Below are 18,012 nucleotides of genomic sequence, written 5' to 3' on the forward strand. Positions count from 1 at the left end.
AACATTTAGTACATTCATGATGGTGTGCAGCCACCACCTCTGTTCCTAGTTTCAAATGGGTTTTAACTTTTAATTTACCTGAATGTGTTCCTAACAAAACTGCATTTTTTGCAACCACAATACTGCACACATAATAGGTGCTCAATAAATAAAGATGGAATTTCACATTCAACAACAGAAAAGCATCTTACGGATTTTTTTTCCACTTTTATTATCCAGTCTTAGAAAAAAAAATATGTTATTACACCTATTGTTGAGAGAAGACTTATCACATAAAAAAGAAAAGACAGAAGGTTTGGCTCTTTTCAAACTTAAATTTTAAAAAATGGATATTCAGAAATTAAAAGTTTATAATTTGGCTATTTCAAAATTCATTCAACAAATATTTGTTGAGAATTTACATACGTGTCAGGAACTGTTCTAAGCATGGAGGGATGCCGTATTGAACAAAACAGACAAAATCCCTGCCTTAGGAAAGGGCAACCCACTCCAGTGTTCCTGCCTGGAGAATTCCCTGCACAGAGAAGCCTGGCAGGCTACAGTCCATGCGGTCACAAAGAGTCAGACACGACTGAGCAACTAACATTTTCAAAAGCTTATATAAAAGAGACAATAAGCATGATAAATTATATAGCATTTTAGAAGGTGGTAAATACTACAGGGAAAAAAAAATAAGATTCAGGTAATTAGATCAGAATTTCTGAATGGAGATACAGGAAGGGGTTGCAATTTTAAGTAATTTGGTCAGCGTAGCCATATCAAGCAAGTGACATACAAGCAAAGAGCTGGAGAAGGTGAGAAAGTGAGTCATGCAAATATCTGAGAGAAAAGTCAAGGCTAAGGTCTCAAGGTAGGAACATGCCTGATGTGCTTAAAACAGAGACAAAGTCATATCCAAGTAAAGGTGTATAATGGGCAGGTTGATACATGAGTCAAGAAGAGTTGTTTTGGCTTAAGACATACAATTAAGATCATCAGCTTTAGAGGGCTATTCAAAGTTATAAGATTGGATGAGATTCCTAAAGAAGTGAAGTTCATGGACTGAACTCCTTAGCACTCTCTTGTTGAGATCTGGAGAGCAGGAGAGAAATCTCCAAAGATGACCCAGAAGTAACTGCCAGAGAGAAAGGGAGCAAACTAAGAGAGCAGAGTGTCATGAAAAGCAATGTGAAGAAAGTGGTGCTAAGAGAAGGAATGAGTGATCAGCTGCATTAAATGCCACTAACTTAAAGATTAGGTAAGACAAGAAGTGAGAAGTGACCACTGAATTTAGCAATGCGGAGGTCACCAGTGAGCTAAACAAGCGCAATTTTCACAAAGCGGCTAAGGTCAGAGTGTGAATGAAGTAGGTTTAAGAGAGAATGGGAAGAGAAGAATTAGAAACAAAGAGGCTAGAAGTTTTTAAAAGTTTTTGCATGAAGAGAAGCAGAGAAAGGGATGGTAAATGGAGACAGAAGTGAGATTAATGCAGGCTTATTTTTTTCTTTTTTTCATGCAGAAATAAGAGCATGCTGGTAGGAACAATCTAGCAGAGAGCAAAGAGTTGAAGATGTAAAAGAAATAAGGGAGAACTGACGGTGATATATTCTTGAATAGGCAAGAATGGGCACAGGGAGGGGCTGACAGCTGGACCTTGGGTAATCCAACCACAGTGAAAAGAGGGAAATCAATGTATAAGGAAATAGTTGCTGGTGGATGTGTAGACATAGTAACAAAGTTCTCTTGAGTGCCAGAATTTTCTTAATGAAATAAGCAGCAAAATAACAGCTATAAGTGAGGGTAATAGAGAAACATAGAGAAGGAGTCAGAATATATGAGGAAATGTAAAAAAATCATCTCAGAAATCATTCTGGATTGTGCTACTCAAAGTATAGTCCAAGCTCCTGTACTGCTGTTTTGTTGTACAAGTTGTTTGTTTAAACAATTTAACAACGTAGAAATTAAGAAGAAGTGTGCTTTGTGTCACCAGTAGCTTCATCTCATTTTACAGCACACTCTCTATAAACATGTACAATTTTTGTAATTCTATTTCTTCTTTTCTTTTATGACTATTATTGAACTGCAATTTCATTTTTTTGTTAAATCTAATAAAAATTTGGACTTAGACTTTTGTCTTTTTAAAACTTCATATTGCTTCACAATTCATATTATTGTGTTTTTTTATTCATGATGAAGTAGGGAAAAAATTGGCCCCTCACCACACATAGATTGAGAGGGACGAGTCCAGGAGAGTTGGACAGTAATTAGACTAGGAAATGTTTTGTGATTGCCAAGGAGCATTAGAGGCTCACATGAGGTTTGCAGCCATTAGTTAAAGACCATCAGTGTGGTGGAGTGATTCTCTCCAGACACATTATGCTGCATGGAAGCAGAGCAGGATAGATGAGCAGCAGGATTTAACTGACCTATCACATTGCCAAGTGAATATGACATGATGCAAAAGGGGGCGGGGGCAGCAAGGAAACAGTATGCAAAGATTAAAATAAGTGATCATGGAATTCAAGCTGGATGAAGAAGGAAGAGAGGGTAACAGAGGTATGAGGGACAGAAAAGTGACAAGATCAATGGCCCATAGGTCCCAAAAGGATTGAAAAATTGTTGGCAAAAAAGGATGAGCTAGAAAGATAGCAGGCGATGGTCAAATAGACACGTACAATTGAGAATGTGAAGAAGCTGTAGCAATGAGGCGAAAAGATTCTTGGAGGAGAGGAGTTTGGGAAACTTAGAGCCAGTGTGTTGAAGGGATCATCTCTGCAGACACTGGAATCCTCACAAGTGAAGGCAGGAGTAGTGCTGGAGATAATGATGATGAGTCAGGAGCTAAAATCAGTATGAAATGAGGAGAAATGACGGTGTGGGGTGGGGCTAGAAGATGACTATAACATGAGACTCAGAGTTTGGACTTTATAGGGGAAAAGTGGGTGAAGAGACAGGAAGCAGCCATGAAAGGAGAAGGATGCCTCCCACAGGCAGCCTGGTATGAAGGCCATGAGAGGAAAACAGCCATTGCTTGACAGGACCTCACGCAAGGCAGTGTCCTCAGAAAGTTACAGGTTCTCAGGAGATCTAGATCAAGGAACTCCTTCAGAGAAGGGGTGAAAGAAAGAGCTGATTTGACTGATGACGGACTATGAGTTGCAGAGGGCGTAGTGAAAGGGTTTCAAGAGGTGGGAAAGGATGAGGGGAAGGCAGAGACAGAAAAGGGGGCTTACAGAGTCACATGGAGAGTAGAAGACAAGGGTTCCCCTGATGCCTAGGGCTACTCTTGATGGCTAGCATGTTCATGTCTGGTAGAAACCAATACAATATGGTAGCACAATTATCCTTCAATCAAAAATAAGCAAATTTTTTAAAAAAGGGATAAAGTATGTAAGAAATCGTTTTAGAAATCATCATTTCTCATGGACAGTTATTTCATGGGACTAAAGGGGGTCCAAGCCTGGATTACTCAATTGATCATGGGTTACATCATGGTTCTCTCTAAGGCACGCTCCTGACCTTGCGCTATGTATCTTTAGGCTATTTGGTTCCTTACATTACTAAACTGAAGTAGATAAGGGCAAAAAGATGGTAAATGATTCGTTCATATCACTCCATACTAATGGCTCTGATAAAAAACTGCTGACAGAGTAGATTGGTTTAAATGGGCATTCTGAATGATCTGTTTATTCAGATTAGATAATTAGAAATATTCTATACTAATATGTACCCTACCAATTTTTATTATGTAGCTACTTAATAGAAACAAAACAACATGTAACATCCTATTCCAGAAAGGGCTGACCTTTACTGAATTATTTTAATAAAATCAAATTTAATTACATTACAATACTGGAGAAGGGTCACAGGTAGGGAAATGGTAACAAAAGTAAGGGACATTTTCCAATGACTAGAGAAAAAGAATAACCAAGTTCATAGAGGGCACATTAGCCAGGCCCTTGCAAGTAAGTACCACTTATGAAAAGAAAAGATGAAAATCAAAATTGCTTTATTGGTATGACCTTGCCTTTACAATGTTAAAGAATGCTGAGTAGGAGAAGAGATGGGAAAGGAAAGGTACAGAGTGGGAGGAGAGAGAGAAGAGAAAAGGGTATAAGGGATCCACAGGTAAGAATTAAGAAATGTATTTTTGGTGCTTTGCTTCAACTGAATTCACTTTTATGGAGGGATGACTTATGGAACTAGTATTCTACTTAATGGCTTTCTAGTTATTTATATATGTTTTTGGCAATTAATCTTTCTCCTTCATTGAATGAGATCCCTTCTTCTCTTTTCCTTCCCATTATCCCTCTTCTTTGTCAAGATCACACTCATCATTTTTTTATGCTGTGGAGGTTGGGAGCAAGATGGTTTTCTGGCCCTACCAAGTCAACCATCTGATAAATCACCAAGAGGCAAACGAATTATTGGATGTGGAAGAATTTGCACACTGTAACAGTTTGAGGAGTAAAGTAATAATGGTATATACGTAAGTTCAAGGGTTTTTTTACTTAGAAGCACGGAAAATTTACCTGGAACTCAATGTCTGTACTTAGTACATTCTGTCTCTCCAGATCTATTCTTTGCCCTTCTCTCCCTTGCTGTGCTTTAGGAAACAGATTTCTGGAACACATCAAAAGCAATCTTTTTCTTTGGTTTTAAGTTAGGTTTGGCCAGTAGGTAACTGGCAAGAAATCAGAAAGCAGGAAAAGAGAGCAGGCGTGTTTGCTCTCTAGTGTTTCCTCCCTGCTGGCCATTTTTGTTTTGGTAGAGGTGGTGTTTTCTTGTATACAGCCAAAGCTACTGTCATTGGCCCTCTTGTGCAACTACAGTTCTCTGGGTTCCAGAAAAACTGCTCCTTTCCCTTGCCCTGAAGGTCCAGGGTGATAACTGCTTTAATGTGTATTTTATCACCCTCTGGTGGGTCCCTTTTGCTGCCATACCTCTGTATACTCCCTTCATTAAACTTCTTTCAATTAATCTGCTGACTGTGCCATTTGTTACTTGTAAGAAGCAAGATTGATATAATTTCTAATAGCTGTGCTGGGCTTAGTTGCCCAGTCATGTCCGACTCTGGGCGACCCTGTGGATTGTAGCCCACCAGGCTCCTCTGTCCATGGGGATTCTCCAGGCAAGAATGGAATGGGTTGCCATGCTCTCCTCCAGGGGATCTTCCCAACTCAGGGACTGAACCCAGGTTTACCTGCATTGCAGGTGTATTCTTTACCATCTGAGCCACCAGGGAAGCCCTTCTAATAGCTTCAGTCGTGTCCAACTCTGTGCGACCCCATAGACGGCAGCCCAGCAGGCTCCACTGTAGACTGATATAATTTCAGGGCCAGGTCTACACAATCCAACCCATTCTCATTCCAAATTTCTCAACTCATTATCTCTTTCACTATCCCGTAGTGAATATCCAGCCCGGTCTTGAAGTCACTGCTTCGTGACAATCATGTATTCATCATGACAACACTGGCAGCGCTTTGGAACCACTTAAGAGTCTCCATTCATAAAGCCTCCATTTTCATAAGTGTAACTCATCAAGATGCAAATTTAAAACTAGATTATTTTAGGAATTTGGTCAGAAAAGGGAAGTAGCTTTTCTCAGTAACATCCAACCTCACCTCCTTCTCCTTGTTGAGCAACACCAGCTGGCTGTCTGTGAGGATGCAGTACTTCCGCTCCCATGTTGTCGTGTCGGTGTAGGGTGACTGGCCACAAGACAGACGGTGGGTAGGTGGCCCTTTCACATCTGTGTGACAGACACAAAAACAAAAGGGACAGATCACTACCATGCTTGGTAAATTCACATTTCAAATGGAAGGTGCTTCAAAATCAAGGAAGGTGGTCTAAACATAAACCTAAATGGTTAAGCCGAAAACTTAAAATTCCTCTGAAGAAAATATAAACAGTTTTTTGACAGAGGGAAGATTTTGCCCTATAGTCTGCAAAAAAAGAGGGCTGAAACACTTTGGGAAGAATTGTTAGTACAAATTTGACACGGTAATCACCAGTGTACATGCACTAAAATAATGGGAGATCACTTCAGGGCAAAACCAGTTATCATTCAAAAGAAAGAGGTGGGGGTCACTCAGAGACAAGAATAAAGGATAGCTATCTTTCGGAAGAAGATGCTGCTTGCTGCATGTACACTCAAGAGTACTGCTGAGCTTGAATTGAAAGAGTGAAGTTATTGGCAGCCTGCATCTTCAAAATGGCTTTATTTTTGGTCAGTTGTAAAGATTTTAGAACTGGTTAAACTATAGCATCATATTACCACTAGAGGCCAGTAAGATCTTAAAAACAGACGATCTAAACATATTACCCTCAGGGCTCTTAAAGGTGGAGGCATACAATATAATACCAAAGTTAAATGTTTCAACTATTCTAGAAGTCTCATCTCCCATGTTACTGTTTTTTTCTTTTATTGAGATATGACTGACATGTAACACTATATTAGTGTATAACATAATGAGTCAATACTTGTATACACTGCAGAACGATGATCTTAACAAGTCTAATTACCATCTGTCACCGTAACAAGTTAGAAAATCTTTTTTCTTTTGATGAGAACTTTTTGATTTACTCTCCTGGCAACTTTCAAGTATCCACTACAACACTGTAATCGCCATGCTGCAGATGACATTCACATGGCTTATTATAAGTGGAAGTTTGTATCCCTTGACCCCCTTCACCCATCTCACCCACCATCCTCTTGCAGATCATCATGCTGTTCTCTGTACTTGTGAGTTTTGTTTTCTTTATTTTAGATTTTAGATTCCACATATAAGTGACATCACACAGTATTTGTTTTTCTCTGACTTATTACATTTAGCATAATACCTTCAAGGTCTATGTTGTCATAAATGATAAGATTTCATTTCTTTTTCAATGGCAGAGTAGTATGCTGTTGATCCACCAATGGGCACTTGGGTTGTTTCCATTTCATGACTATTGTAAATAATGACACAATGAACACAAGGATGCATATAGCTTTTCCAATTAGTGTTTCCATGTTCTTTGGATAAATATCCAAAAGCAAAATTGTTGGGCTGTATGGAAAAGGAAATGGCAACCCACTCCAGTACTCGTCTGGGAAATTCCACGGACAGAGGAGCCTCGTAGGCTGCAGTCCATGTGGTTGCGAAGAGTCGGACACGACTGAGCAACTTCACTTTCACTTTTCACTCTCATGCACTGGAGACAGAAATGGCAACCCACTCCAGTATTCTTGCATGGAGAATCCCAGGGACGGGGGAGCCTGGTGGGCTGCTGTCTATGGGGTCGCACAGGGTCAGACACGACTGAAGCGACTTAGCAGCAGCAGCAGCAGCATGGTAGTTCTATTTTTAATTTTTTTAGGAACTTCTAATCTGTTTTCCATAGTGGCTGCACCAGTTTACATTCCTACCAACAAGGCAGAAGGGTTCTGTTTTCTCTACATCTTTGTCATCATTTGTTATTTCTTGTCTTTTAGAAAATACCCATTATCATTGGTGTGACAGATATCTCACTGTTGATTTTGATTTGCATTTTTCTGATGATCAGGGAAGCTGAATACATTACATATGTGTTGTCCATCTATATGTTTCTTTGGAAAATTTCTATTCAGATCCTCTGCCCATTTTTCAGTCAAACTGCTGTGGGTATTTTTTGTTTTTTACTCAGCTGTATGAGTTCTTCATATATTTTGGATATTAATTCATCAGATATATGATTTATAAATATTTTCTCCAGCTCAGTAGGTTGCCATTTCATCTTATTGACAGTTTCCTTTGCTGTGCAGAAGCTTTTCATTTTGATATAGTCCTGTTTGTTTATTTTTGTTTTTTCCTTTGCTTTAGGGGTGAGATCCAAAAAAATCACTTCAAAATTTTTTTAATATGAAGTGTTTGCTCATTTGGGCTATTGAAAAACTTGAAACATATCTTAACTATAAGTGCATATTAGATACATTGAGTAAGGCTTTTATGATGTTTCAAGATATATCAAAAGTTCTTTAGCCACGAAGGACTAATTCCTCTCAGAAATACAGTGTAGGAAACATTAAACATTAAAATACATATTACTATTTAGTTATTACACTAGAGGAGCACTTCAAACTGAAGAAATTAAAAAACAAATGCCCATGAGTGCAGGAGAGTTGTAAATATCAATAATAAATAAGTGCATTTTATCTATTAGTTGAGAGTCTTCATTACTATTACTTTCCATAGACTTTTAGTCTTTTTATCACAGGATGATAGGTATTCCTGGTACTGACCGACTTCAAGGAAATTCAAATGATTTCCTATATGTTTTACGCTGCTAAGTTGCTTCAGTCGTGTCCGACTCTGTGTGACCCCACAGACGGCAGCCCACCAGGCTCCCCGTCCCTGGGATTCTCCAGGCAAGAACATTGGAGTGGGTTGCCATTTCCTTCTCCAATGCATGAAAATGAAAAGTGAAAGTGAAGTCGCTCAGTTGTGTCTGACTCGTAGCGACCCCATGGACTGCAGCCTACCAGGCTCCTCCATCCATGGGATTTTCCAGGCAAGAGTACTGGAGTGGGGTGCCATTGCCTTCTCCATGTTTTACACTATAATTACTCAAATATGCATACCTATAGGTGACGATCTGCAGACAGTAAACAGGTCAGTATTCAGGGCATTAGGTGTATGTATGCCTCTCTTCTTACATCCCCACGTGTGTCCAACATTGTCATCAGTGCTCCTTCTGGCTAACTTCATTGCTCTCTAAAAGTCTATCTAAACTTCTCGCTTGGCATGTTTGGGGAGCTCATCAACTACCCTCCAAAATAACTCAAGATTCAAGAACCAATAATGTTATCAGGGCTTGGCTTGACATGCTTACTAATTTTTAGAAGTTCACTGTCTTTCCTCTTCCCCTTGTTTTTCTGCTTCTATCTCCTGTGAACTTCGCACACCAGTACCTGCTGCACAGGTAGCTTCTCCATTCCACACCAAGTCTCTCCTACCTTCAACTCTTTCATTTCAAGCATTTAAAGTTTTGTTTATACTTCAAATTTTCCTAAAATTATCACAAAAAGCTTTAAAGGAATTAATTCAGTAATTCTTGGCAGATAAAAGATTCTTGCCCAAACTTAAAAGCCATGTCAAAGCTGATTTTCTTCACACGATTTGGATAAACAAATGGGTTACATTTTTACCACAATGCAGACCTATTTTTAGAGTCAAATACCAAGATCACTTAAACAGAGAGGGATGCACCTACTTTATGTAGAAATGTGGTGGTTTTGTGGCCTAGACAAGTTTTCACTCAAATGACTAACCTTCTTATGTAAGTTGGCCATGGATGACCTAAACTGCCCCCTGCAATTTAATCTGAATCTTATGATCCACACTGAGCAAGAAAATGTTGATAGGCTCTGTCCGTAAAAACTAGAATACGGAAAACTTTTATAGCAGGAAACCCAGGGTTCCTGACAAAATATCAGTCTGCCACCAGCACTGAATTTAAGAAAACCTGAATTATCTTGCCTGTGTCAACCTGAGTAATCATCTTACAGTCCCCCTTAAAGTCCTCCCCTTCTCCAATGTGAGCTTTGCTCCTAGTTCCTTCACGCTATTGTGAAACAAGACAATGTCTCATGAAGCATGCTGGGGACCCTGAACTACTCCTCTCCAGTGTTAAAGGTAGAATGAAATAGAAAGCAGTACTTCCACATTTTAGTTTTTCTGTCTGTCTAAATTATGAGGTTGATTAGCCACGTCATAAATTTTGTAGTTTCACATTTTTTCCTACTATCTATGGTCCACATTTTGATCACTTTATAAGACTGCATTAAAAGGAAGAAAACAAGAAGTCAGAATAAGTGGGATTGTTTGTTCTTTTTGGCATTTCTGGGTTAAGGTTTAAAGGACATTTTAAGTAACAATCTAAGATATTTCTGAAAACCTATGAATTTAATTTATTCATTCTACTGTGTCCTCATTTCCATAGCTAAATGAAGGTTTAACAGTACACTTGTAAAGCCTGTTTACTGAGGCTGTATTAAACTCAGGACAAACTCACATTGTTGCCTAATTTCACTTTACCAAGTCTATCAATCCCTCCCGCCCACTTTCCCTCACTCCCACCCTCTTTTTCTCTGGCTCTCTTGACATACTTCTAATTTCTGACTTTCAATTGCATTTAGTATCTAAAATTCACTACTGAATAGGGTAACAACTTTAGAATTACAAATAAGAATCTTAACAGCAAAACTGGAAGGAAATTTTCGATTGCTGCTGTCCGATTCCTGTAAGGATACCAATGATACTGGACATTACCCTTATTACAGAAGTTGAATAATTTTAGAAACATTAACAAGAATCAGCAGTTACACAATGAACCCCATTGGAAAGTGCTTCTTTGAGACTGGATATTATCATGTAGACTAATAATTTCCAAAATCTTTGATCTCATGATTCCTTTACACTTTGTAAACTGAGGACTTCAAAGAGTTTTTTTGTTTGTTTATGTGGGCTATATTTATCAATATTTACCACATGAGAAATTAAAACTAAGAAATTTTTAAAATATTTATTCATTTAACAACAAGAACAAACCTACTGCGGGTTAGCATAAATAACACATTTTTGATGAAATGCAACTATTTCCCAAAACAAAACAAAATAGTGAGAGGAGTGACAATATTTGAAGTTTTGCAAATCTCTTTCAAATCTGAATATAGAAGACATCTGGGTTCCTATATTTGTTGTGATATTTAATCTTATGCTTTATGTTGTTTTGGTTTAAGTATAAGTGAAAATCTAAACACACAGATAAACAGTTGGAAAAGGGAAAAAATATTTTAATAGCATTTTCAGGTAAGCGCAGGTCATGTCTTTCAGTTGTTCTTTCAAGTAAAAGTGGTGTTCATGAAAAACAAATGATAAGTCTAGCTCCCAGATCACTTTCCACTAATGCTTTCCCCGGTGATAACTGTCATACTTCAGAACGCAACTTAAGTGTACTTTCCCTCTCATCATACAGAATGTTAAAAAGACATAAACTCCAAAGGTTTAATATATAATAAAGATTTTCACTGAGTTCTCAAGGATATCCTTAAGGAAAACTGGCTTTTTTCCCCCCTACTATGTATGCAGAGAAGATTGCATGACTCCCGGCAGAGCATGGTCCCACAGCTTTGATTCCTGCAACTGCATCAACAGTTTTGCTTATAACTCCTTTTGTATCAGAGTAAATGTCAACACAGTAAAAACAAACAAATAAACAAAAATAATCTTAACCTCGCAGATCAAGGGCACCCTCAGGTTCTAGGGTTCCACAGACCATATTTTAAAAACCACCGCTTACATAATAGGAAGGCAATGAAAGATTCTAAGAAAATTTGGTAATAGTTTGTAAGATGAAGTGGGGAAAAGACCAGAGTTCTTATACAATGAGTGAGAGATTAGTGTAATGGCCGGGGTGTGGGATGATTAGGGTCATAGACTGGTGACAGTGGAAAAAGAAAGAAAGGAACTATGTGAGTCAAATTTTGAAACAGAAATCAACAATGCTGGTAACTCTCTAGCTGTTTGTGGGGAAAGTATAGCACAAAAGAGCTGAGAGAATAAATAGCAATTAATACAAATACAGATTTATAAATACTCATAAGACAGGTTATATAACCGTAATTCTGCTTTTGTTTCAGCAGGAAAGTTTAAGACAAAGATTTTTCAAGAAAAGGCATACAGAAAATCCAAAAGGGAAGCTTTTAAACTTGAATTTAATTTGAAGGATTCACTGCAATCCATTATATCCACATCATTTCAAAACAGCATTGAAAATACCATTATATTTTGTCTACCTATAAACCTAGAAGTCAAACTCTGGGCCTCTTCAAATGCTAATATAAATTTAGTAACTACTTGACAAAGAAACAACAACAACTAAAAAACTTCTCTTGTATGTGTAATCCTTCCTTGTAACTTTTCCTCATACCAGAGAAGGAAGCAAAATAGTCTATCGCATCAACTGATGAAAAAGAGGAACCAAAATGATATGATAGAGCTGGAAATTCCATTAGGCTTATCTATAAATATCCACAAAATGATTTTCCTCTTAGAGAGTAAGCATTTTGTCTCTTCCAGACTTTGGGAGCATCTCAGAAAGACTTAAGAGTAGGAGAGTAAATGAAGGGATCTGATAGGAAACAGAAAGAGGCATAGAGGAGAATGGAAAAGAACAAGTCTATAATCCAAATATGGAGAGTGTAAAATAAAAAACTGCTTGAGAAATTTTATTTTTGTCTATCACAGCTCCTCAGAAGTTCATCTGAGTTGTTTCTAACTTATATCCATTTACTAACTACAATGTTTTCTAAAATTCTAATATTCTAAATTAAATGCAACTTGTAAAACTTTAAGCCTATTTAAAGTTTTGGCCATCCAAAACAAACTTTACAGAGGATTCTATAAAGAGAAACTTCCAGTTAAAACAACCCTAATGTTTCATTCACTCTCAAAAGTTTTTCATTAATTCTTAGTACCAACCATTAAAAAAAAACAAAACACATAGTTTTGGGAAATCTACCTATAAGAAGGACAATTAAAATACATTAAAAGAAAAACACATTTCTAACAAGCAGCTGTAAACTGCACAGGTCTGAACTGCTGTAGTAAGATTAGTATTCTCACATATGTGTTTATTCCCATGTCAGAGACAACCTGGCTTAGAAAAGACAAATCTTTCCCAATATTCAAATTTTCAATTATCACATTTGTTTTGCTTCTGAATTTGGTGAGAAGTCAAAGTCAGAGTACAAGCATTACTTTATAAGTCTCAGAATTGGAGTGACCACTTTCTTACAGAAGCAAAAAAAATCTAAATAACTTTAAAACAGAGCTATTTGCTTAAACTAGCTAAGAACATGTCAATTTCCCTAAAATGACAAAGGGTTATTTTTCTCTTCACCAAAGTGTCCGGAACAGTTTTATTAGAAGGTCAAGTTTAAATATCATTTATATTAATAGGTCAACTAACATGCTGGAAAAGGTCAATTTTCATTCCAATCCCAAAGAAAGGCAATGCCAAAGAATGCTCAAACTAGCACACAATTGCACTCATCTCACATGCTAGTAAAGTAATGCTCAAAATTCTCCAAGCCAGGCTTCAGCAATACATGAACAGTGAACTTCCAGATGTTCAAGCTGGTTTTAGAAAAGGCAGAGGAACCAGAGATTAAATTGCCAGCATCCGCTGGATCATTGAAAAAGCAAGAGAGTTCCAGAAAAACATCTATTTCTGCTTTATTGACTATGCCAAAGTCTTTGACTGTGTGGATCACAATAAACTCTGGAAAATTCTCAAAGAGATGGGAATACCAGACCACCTGAACTGCCTCTTAAGAAACCTGTATGCTGGTCAGGAAGCAACAGTTAGAACTGGACATGGAACAACAGACTGGTTCCAAACAGGAAAAGGAGTAGGTCAAGGTTGTATATTGTCACCCTGCTTATTTAACTTACGTGCAGAATACATCATGAGAAACGCTGGGCTGGAGGAAGCACAAGCTGGAATCAAGATTGCCGGGAGAAATATCAATAACCTCAGATATGCAGATGACATCACCCTTACGGCAGAAAGCGAAGAACCAAAGAACCTCTTGATGAAAGTGAAAATGGAGAGTGAAAAAGATGGCTTAAAGCTCAACATTCAGAAAACTAAGATCATGGCATCCGGTCCCATCACTTCATGGCAAATAGATGGCGAAACAGTGGAAACAGTGGCAGACTTTATTTTTTTGGGCTCCAAAATCACTGCAGATGGTGATTGCAGCCATGAAATTAAGAGATGCCTACTCCTTGGAAGGAAAGTTATGACAAACCTAGATAGCATGTTAAAAAGCAGAGACATTACTTTGTCAACAAAGGTCCGTCTAAGGAAAGCAATGGCACCCACTCCAGTACTCTTGCCTGGAAAATCCCATGGACGGAGGAGCCTGATGGGCTGCAGTCCATGGGGTCACGAAGAGTCGGGCACGACTGGGCGACTTCACTTTCACTTTTAACTTTCATGCATTGGAGAAGGAAATGGCAACCCACTCTAGTATTCTTGCCTGGAGAATCCCAGGGACGGGGGAGCCTGGTGGGCTGCTATCTGTGGGGTCGCACAGAGTCGGACATGACTGAAGTGACTTAGCAGCAGCAGCAGCAGTGGTCAAGGCTATGGCTTTTCCAGTGGTCATGTATGGATGTGAGAGTTGGACTGTGAAGAAAGCTGAGCGCCGAAGAATTGATGCTTTTGAACTGTGGTGTTGGAGAAGACTCTTGAGAGTCCCTTGGACTGCAAGGAGATCCAATCAGTCCATCCTAAAGGAGATCAGGCCTGGGTGTTCACTGGAAGGACTGATGCTGAAGCTGAAACTCCAATACTTCGGCCACCTGATGCGAAGATCTGACTCTTTTGAAAAGACCCTGATTCTGGGAAAGATTGTAGGTGGGAGGAGAAGGGGACGATAGAGGATGAGATGGTTGGATGGCATCACTGACTCAATGGACATGAATTTGGGTAAACTCTGGGAATTGGTGATGGACAGGGCGGACTGGTGTGCTGGGGTTCATGGGGTCACAAAGAGTCGGACATGACTGAGCAACTGAACTGAACTGAACATGCTGTATTTTTTAAAGGCAGTTCTTTATTTTTCTGATAAATAATAAAACCCTTGCCCTGCCATAAAACTTTTAAAAATGTGGTGTGTGCTTGGCTATCTTCTACAGGCAGTTTCTGCTACAACAGAAAAAATGTTACAGCTGTCATGTGGAGATAATTTTTAATAATGCCACTAACCATAGCAGCTGCTCAGTAGCTGCCCACTAGATATTAGAGCTAAATGACCAAATTATTTTACAAATGTGTTAATGCTGTCTGCTGGAGACCTAGTGAAGCTGCCATCCATTACCGCCATCAATACACTTTGTGACTCTGCTTCACTCTTAAAGGATGGACAGGAAACACAAACTCTAACAGGCCATTAAAATGAAACCCAATTTTATTTTATCCCCCTGTTACCTTTCCACCCTCCTTATTCTGTCAAAATGTCAGAAAATATCCTGTTTCCAGAAGAAACAAACAAAAATGTTCTTAGATTGATAACCATCCAAACACTAAAATGACTGTCTGTGAATTCTGCTTTGTCCTGACATCCTATGAATCTTTAAGCTGGGAAGTTGCATTACAGTGCATATGGATCAATGGCCCCAGTAGATTTAAGTATGGTCACACTCACCTTAGTGAATAATAAACACACTTTTGATAAAATATGTTTAAAATAAAAAATTAGGCCATAAATGTTTACCTTTATGAAAATACAAGTCTTACCATAATTTCCCTATAAGGTCATAACTATTTGTTGAAATGAATTTACATTGCCTTTTAACCTAAGCTAACTATTTTATTTTCCTTCTCAATGAGGAAGGCTTAATTTTCATGCTACTTGATCACTCGTGTCTAGTCAGGAAATCCCCTATGCTCACTGTCACCTTTTTAAAAAGAGAGGACAAGTAAGAGATAATAAAGGATTCTGGTGGATTATTTCCTTTGGGTTTCAAGGGCTTCCCTGGTGGCTGAGTGGTAAAGAATCCGGCAGTGAATGCAGGAGACCCGAATTCGATACCTGAGTGAGGAAGATCCCCCGGAGAAGGAAATGGCAACCCACTCCAGTATTCTTGACTGGGAAATCCCACAGACAGAGAAGCCTGGTGGGCTACAGTCCATGGGGTCACAAGAGAGTCAGACTCAACTGAGTGACGAAACAACAACACAGTTTGTGAACAGGCTCTTTGCTGTCTCCTCAGTCTCAGCAGCATCAGGGCCTAAGCAGGGGGTGAGTCTAACTCTGCTCCATCACAGTTATTTGATAATAAGTTCCCTGAAGGCATGACTGACAACTTTCTTGATCAAGGCAACACTTTTCTTTGTAGAAGAACTAATTTTAGTTTGGGAAACACTTCCTATGATGGGTCCACCTTGCTTCTCCCTTCCACATTATTAGTACACAGTTTGCATTGCACCTGATCACACACGCCATGAAGCAGTAGGCAGAGCAGATCGTTTCATTTTCCTTCACTTTTTACATATGCATTAGAAGAACGAAGTCCCACAACTGCCATACTGGACCAAGCACTGCTAAAGGAACATGAACTGTACAGCCTGGGTAACCGAATGGAATGTTATAAATGATGCCACGATAAGGTGACAAATGATTGTCAATCACGGCTTGTTCTTCAATCCCAATAGACCACTCACATCCATGGTTTTCAGAAAATACTCAAAATAATTCATTTGTATACTCATCCTTAGAAGGAAAAAAAAAAAAAAGGTCTATATTCAACTCTTCTTAAACAGTCAAGCACTGTGCAAATTTAAGAGAAGTGTAAGGAAACAGTAGCCTGGCTCTTAAAACATAACCATGTTGTTGTAGAAATGATTAAAATTCAAGACCTTTTTTTTACCTCATGTTCCTGTTACTGGTAGAAAAATGAACTAGACTAAGAATTAATCTCAAACACTATGTACTACTCATCGTTCTTGCTATATTTTGTACCTCTTCCTATATTAATCTATCCCCATGCCTGCCTGTTTTTGAATTGAATCTCATCGCTTTCCTTTAGGGGCAGCTGCTGTGGGGAAAGAATTAGAGCCTTTAAAAGAATGTGATTCTTAGAGGAGAAAGGAAACAAAAAGAGTAAATAGTTTACCACTATTGAGAGATCAGTTTCTGGGTTTTTCACAACTGGTTATACAGCCTGGAGCATCCCAGGGACGGGGGAGCCTAGTGGGCTGCCGTCTATGGGGTCGTACAGAGTTGGACAGGACTGAAGTGACTTAGCAGCAGCAGCAGCATACAGCCAATACTGTGTCATTATCTCACTCTCTAGGGGAGCAGAAGAAGACAGACTGAATTAAAAAATAAAACTTGTCAAGACTTTGGCAGCATTATAAAAATGTTACTAGCTCTACCTCTCTCCACAGTATCAAATGGAGTAGAACACGGATCTAAATACGCATCTTTCCTGAATTGTGACCTGTTTGGACCACAAACCACTGAGCTTACAGTGAAAACTATCAAGGAGATATCATAGGTCTCGCTAAGGGATCCCATCAGTTACTCACAGCTAAATCAACAACCTGATTCAGTCAGCGAGGTCCTGACACAACTCTGCTGACTTATGTGAGAAGCAAAAAACCTTTCTTTTCATCAAAAAACCAATGACCGCAAATGAGTAAGAGGTAGCCAACAACTACAATAGAATATAAGCAGTAGAATGAAGCGTTTAGCACTTTTTCTTCAATACAATCAACAGAAGTAGAACACACATTCCTCTTATCTAAATCTAATCTGTTTCTCAAAGTGTGCTGGATGGCAAATTTTCACATACTGGAGAATATATCCTAAGTAGAAATTGAATAATTCAATTCAAGCCCATCTAAAAATACCAATTAATTTCCCCAGATATTAAGCATTCTTTAACCTGCACATGCAACCCACAAAAAATTTCTAAAAACGTTCTAATTTCTAAATCAAAAATAAACATACAAAATCACTTAATATTTAATTAAGCTATTAGTGAATGAATACGTTTCTGCATATATTCGGTATTGGATAAAAGTTACACTTTCTTTTTTTACTGCAAATGTGCTCTCTAAGGTAAAAAAACAATTATTTGTTTGCAGAAGTAAAAAGAAAAAACAATTATCTGAATGCAAATATTAACTATGAGATTACAAAAACTAGTATCACTTTCATTTTACTTTTTCTCGCAAATAGGTAAAAATAACTATATAGTACATCAGAACATGTGTACAGTCAAATTTATATTTTTTAACTTCTTGTTTTGTGCCTCTCAGCCTTTATCATTTCCATCTTTTCTCCCAACATAAGAGCTTTTCTAGGCTCACCTACTTTTCACAGGCTTTTCCATTATCTTAAAGAATTTTAGATAAAAGGAAACCCTTAAATAACATCATCATGAAACACAATCCTGTTGTGAAAACAACTGATTCAAAGACAATAGTTTACTC

General features: G+C 38.3%; 1 protein-coding gene across 3 annotated transcripts in view; it reads right to left on the bottom strand.

Annotated features, from left to right (window-relative positions):
• RASAL2 (RAS protein activator like 2) overlaps positions 1–18,012 on the bottom strand; it is a 401,507-nt gene that overhangs the window by 189,908 nt on the left and 193,587 nt on the right. For all 3 annotated transcript variants that reach the window (XM_070384881.1, XM_070384879.1, XM_070384882.1), the window contains exon 2: positions 5,604–5,731. In XM_070384881.1, coding sequence (XP_070240982.1) covers positions 5,604–5,731 — 128 coding nt within the window. The remainder of the gene's footprint in view (positions 1–5,603; positions 5,732–18,012) is intronic.

Source organism: Bos mutus, chromosome 16 (genome assembly GCF_027580195.1).
Source record: "Bos mutus isolate GX-2022 chromosome 16, NWIPB_WYAK_1.1, whole genome shotgun sequence".
NCBI lineage: Eukaryota > Metazoa > Chordata > Mammalia > Artiodactyla > Bovidae > Bos > Bos mutus.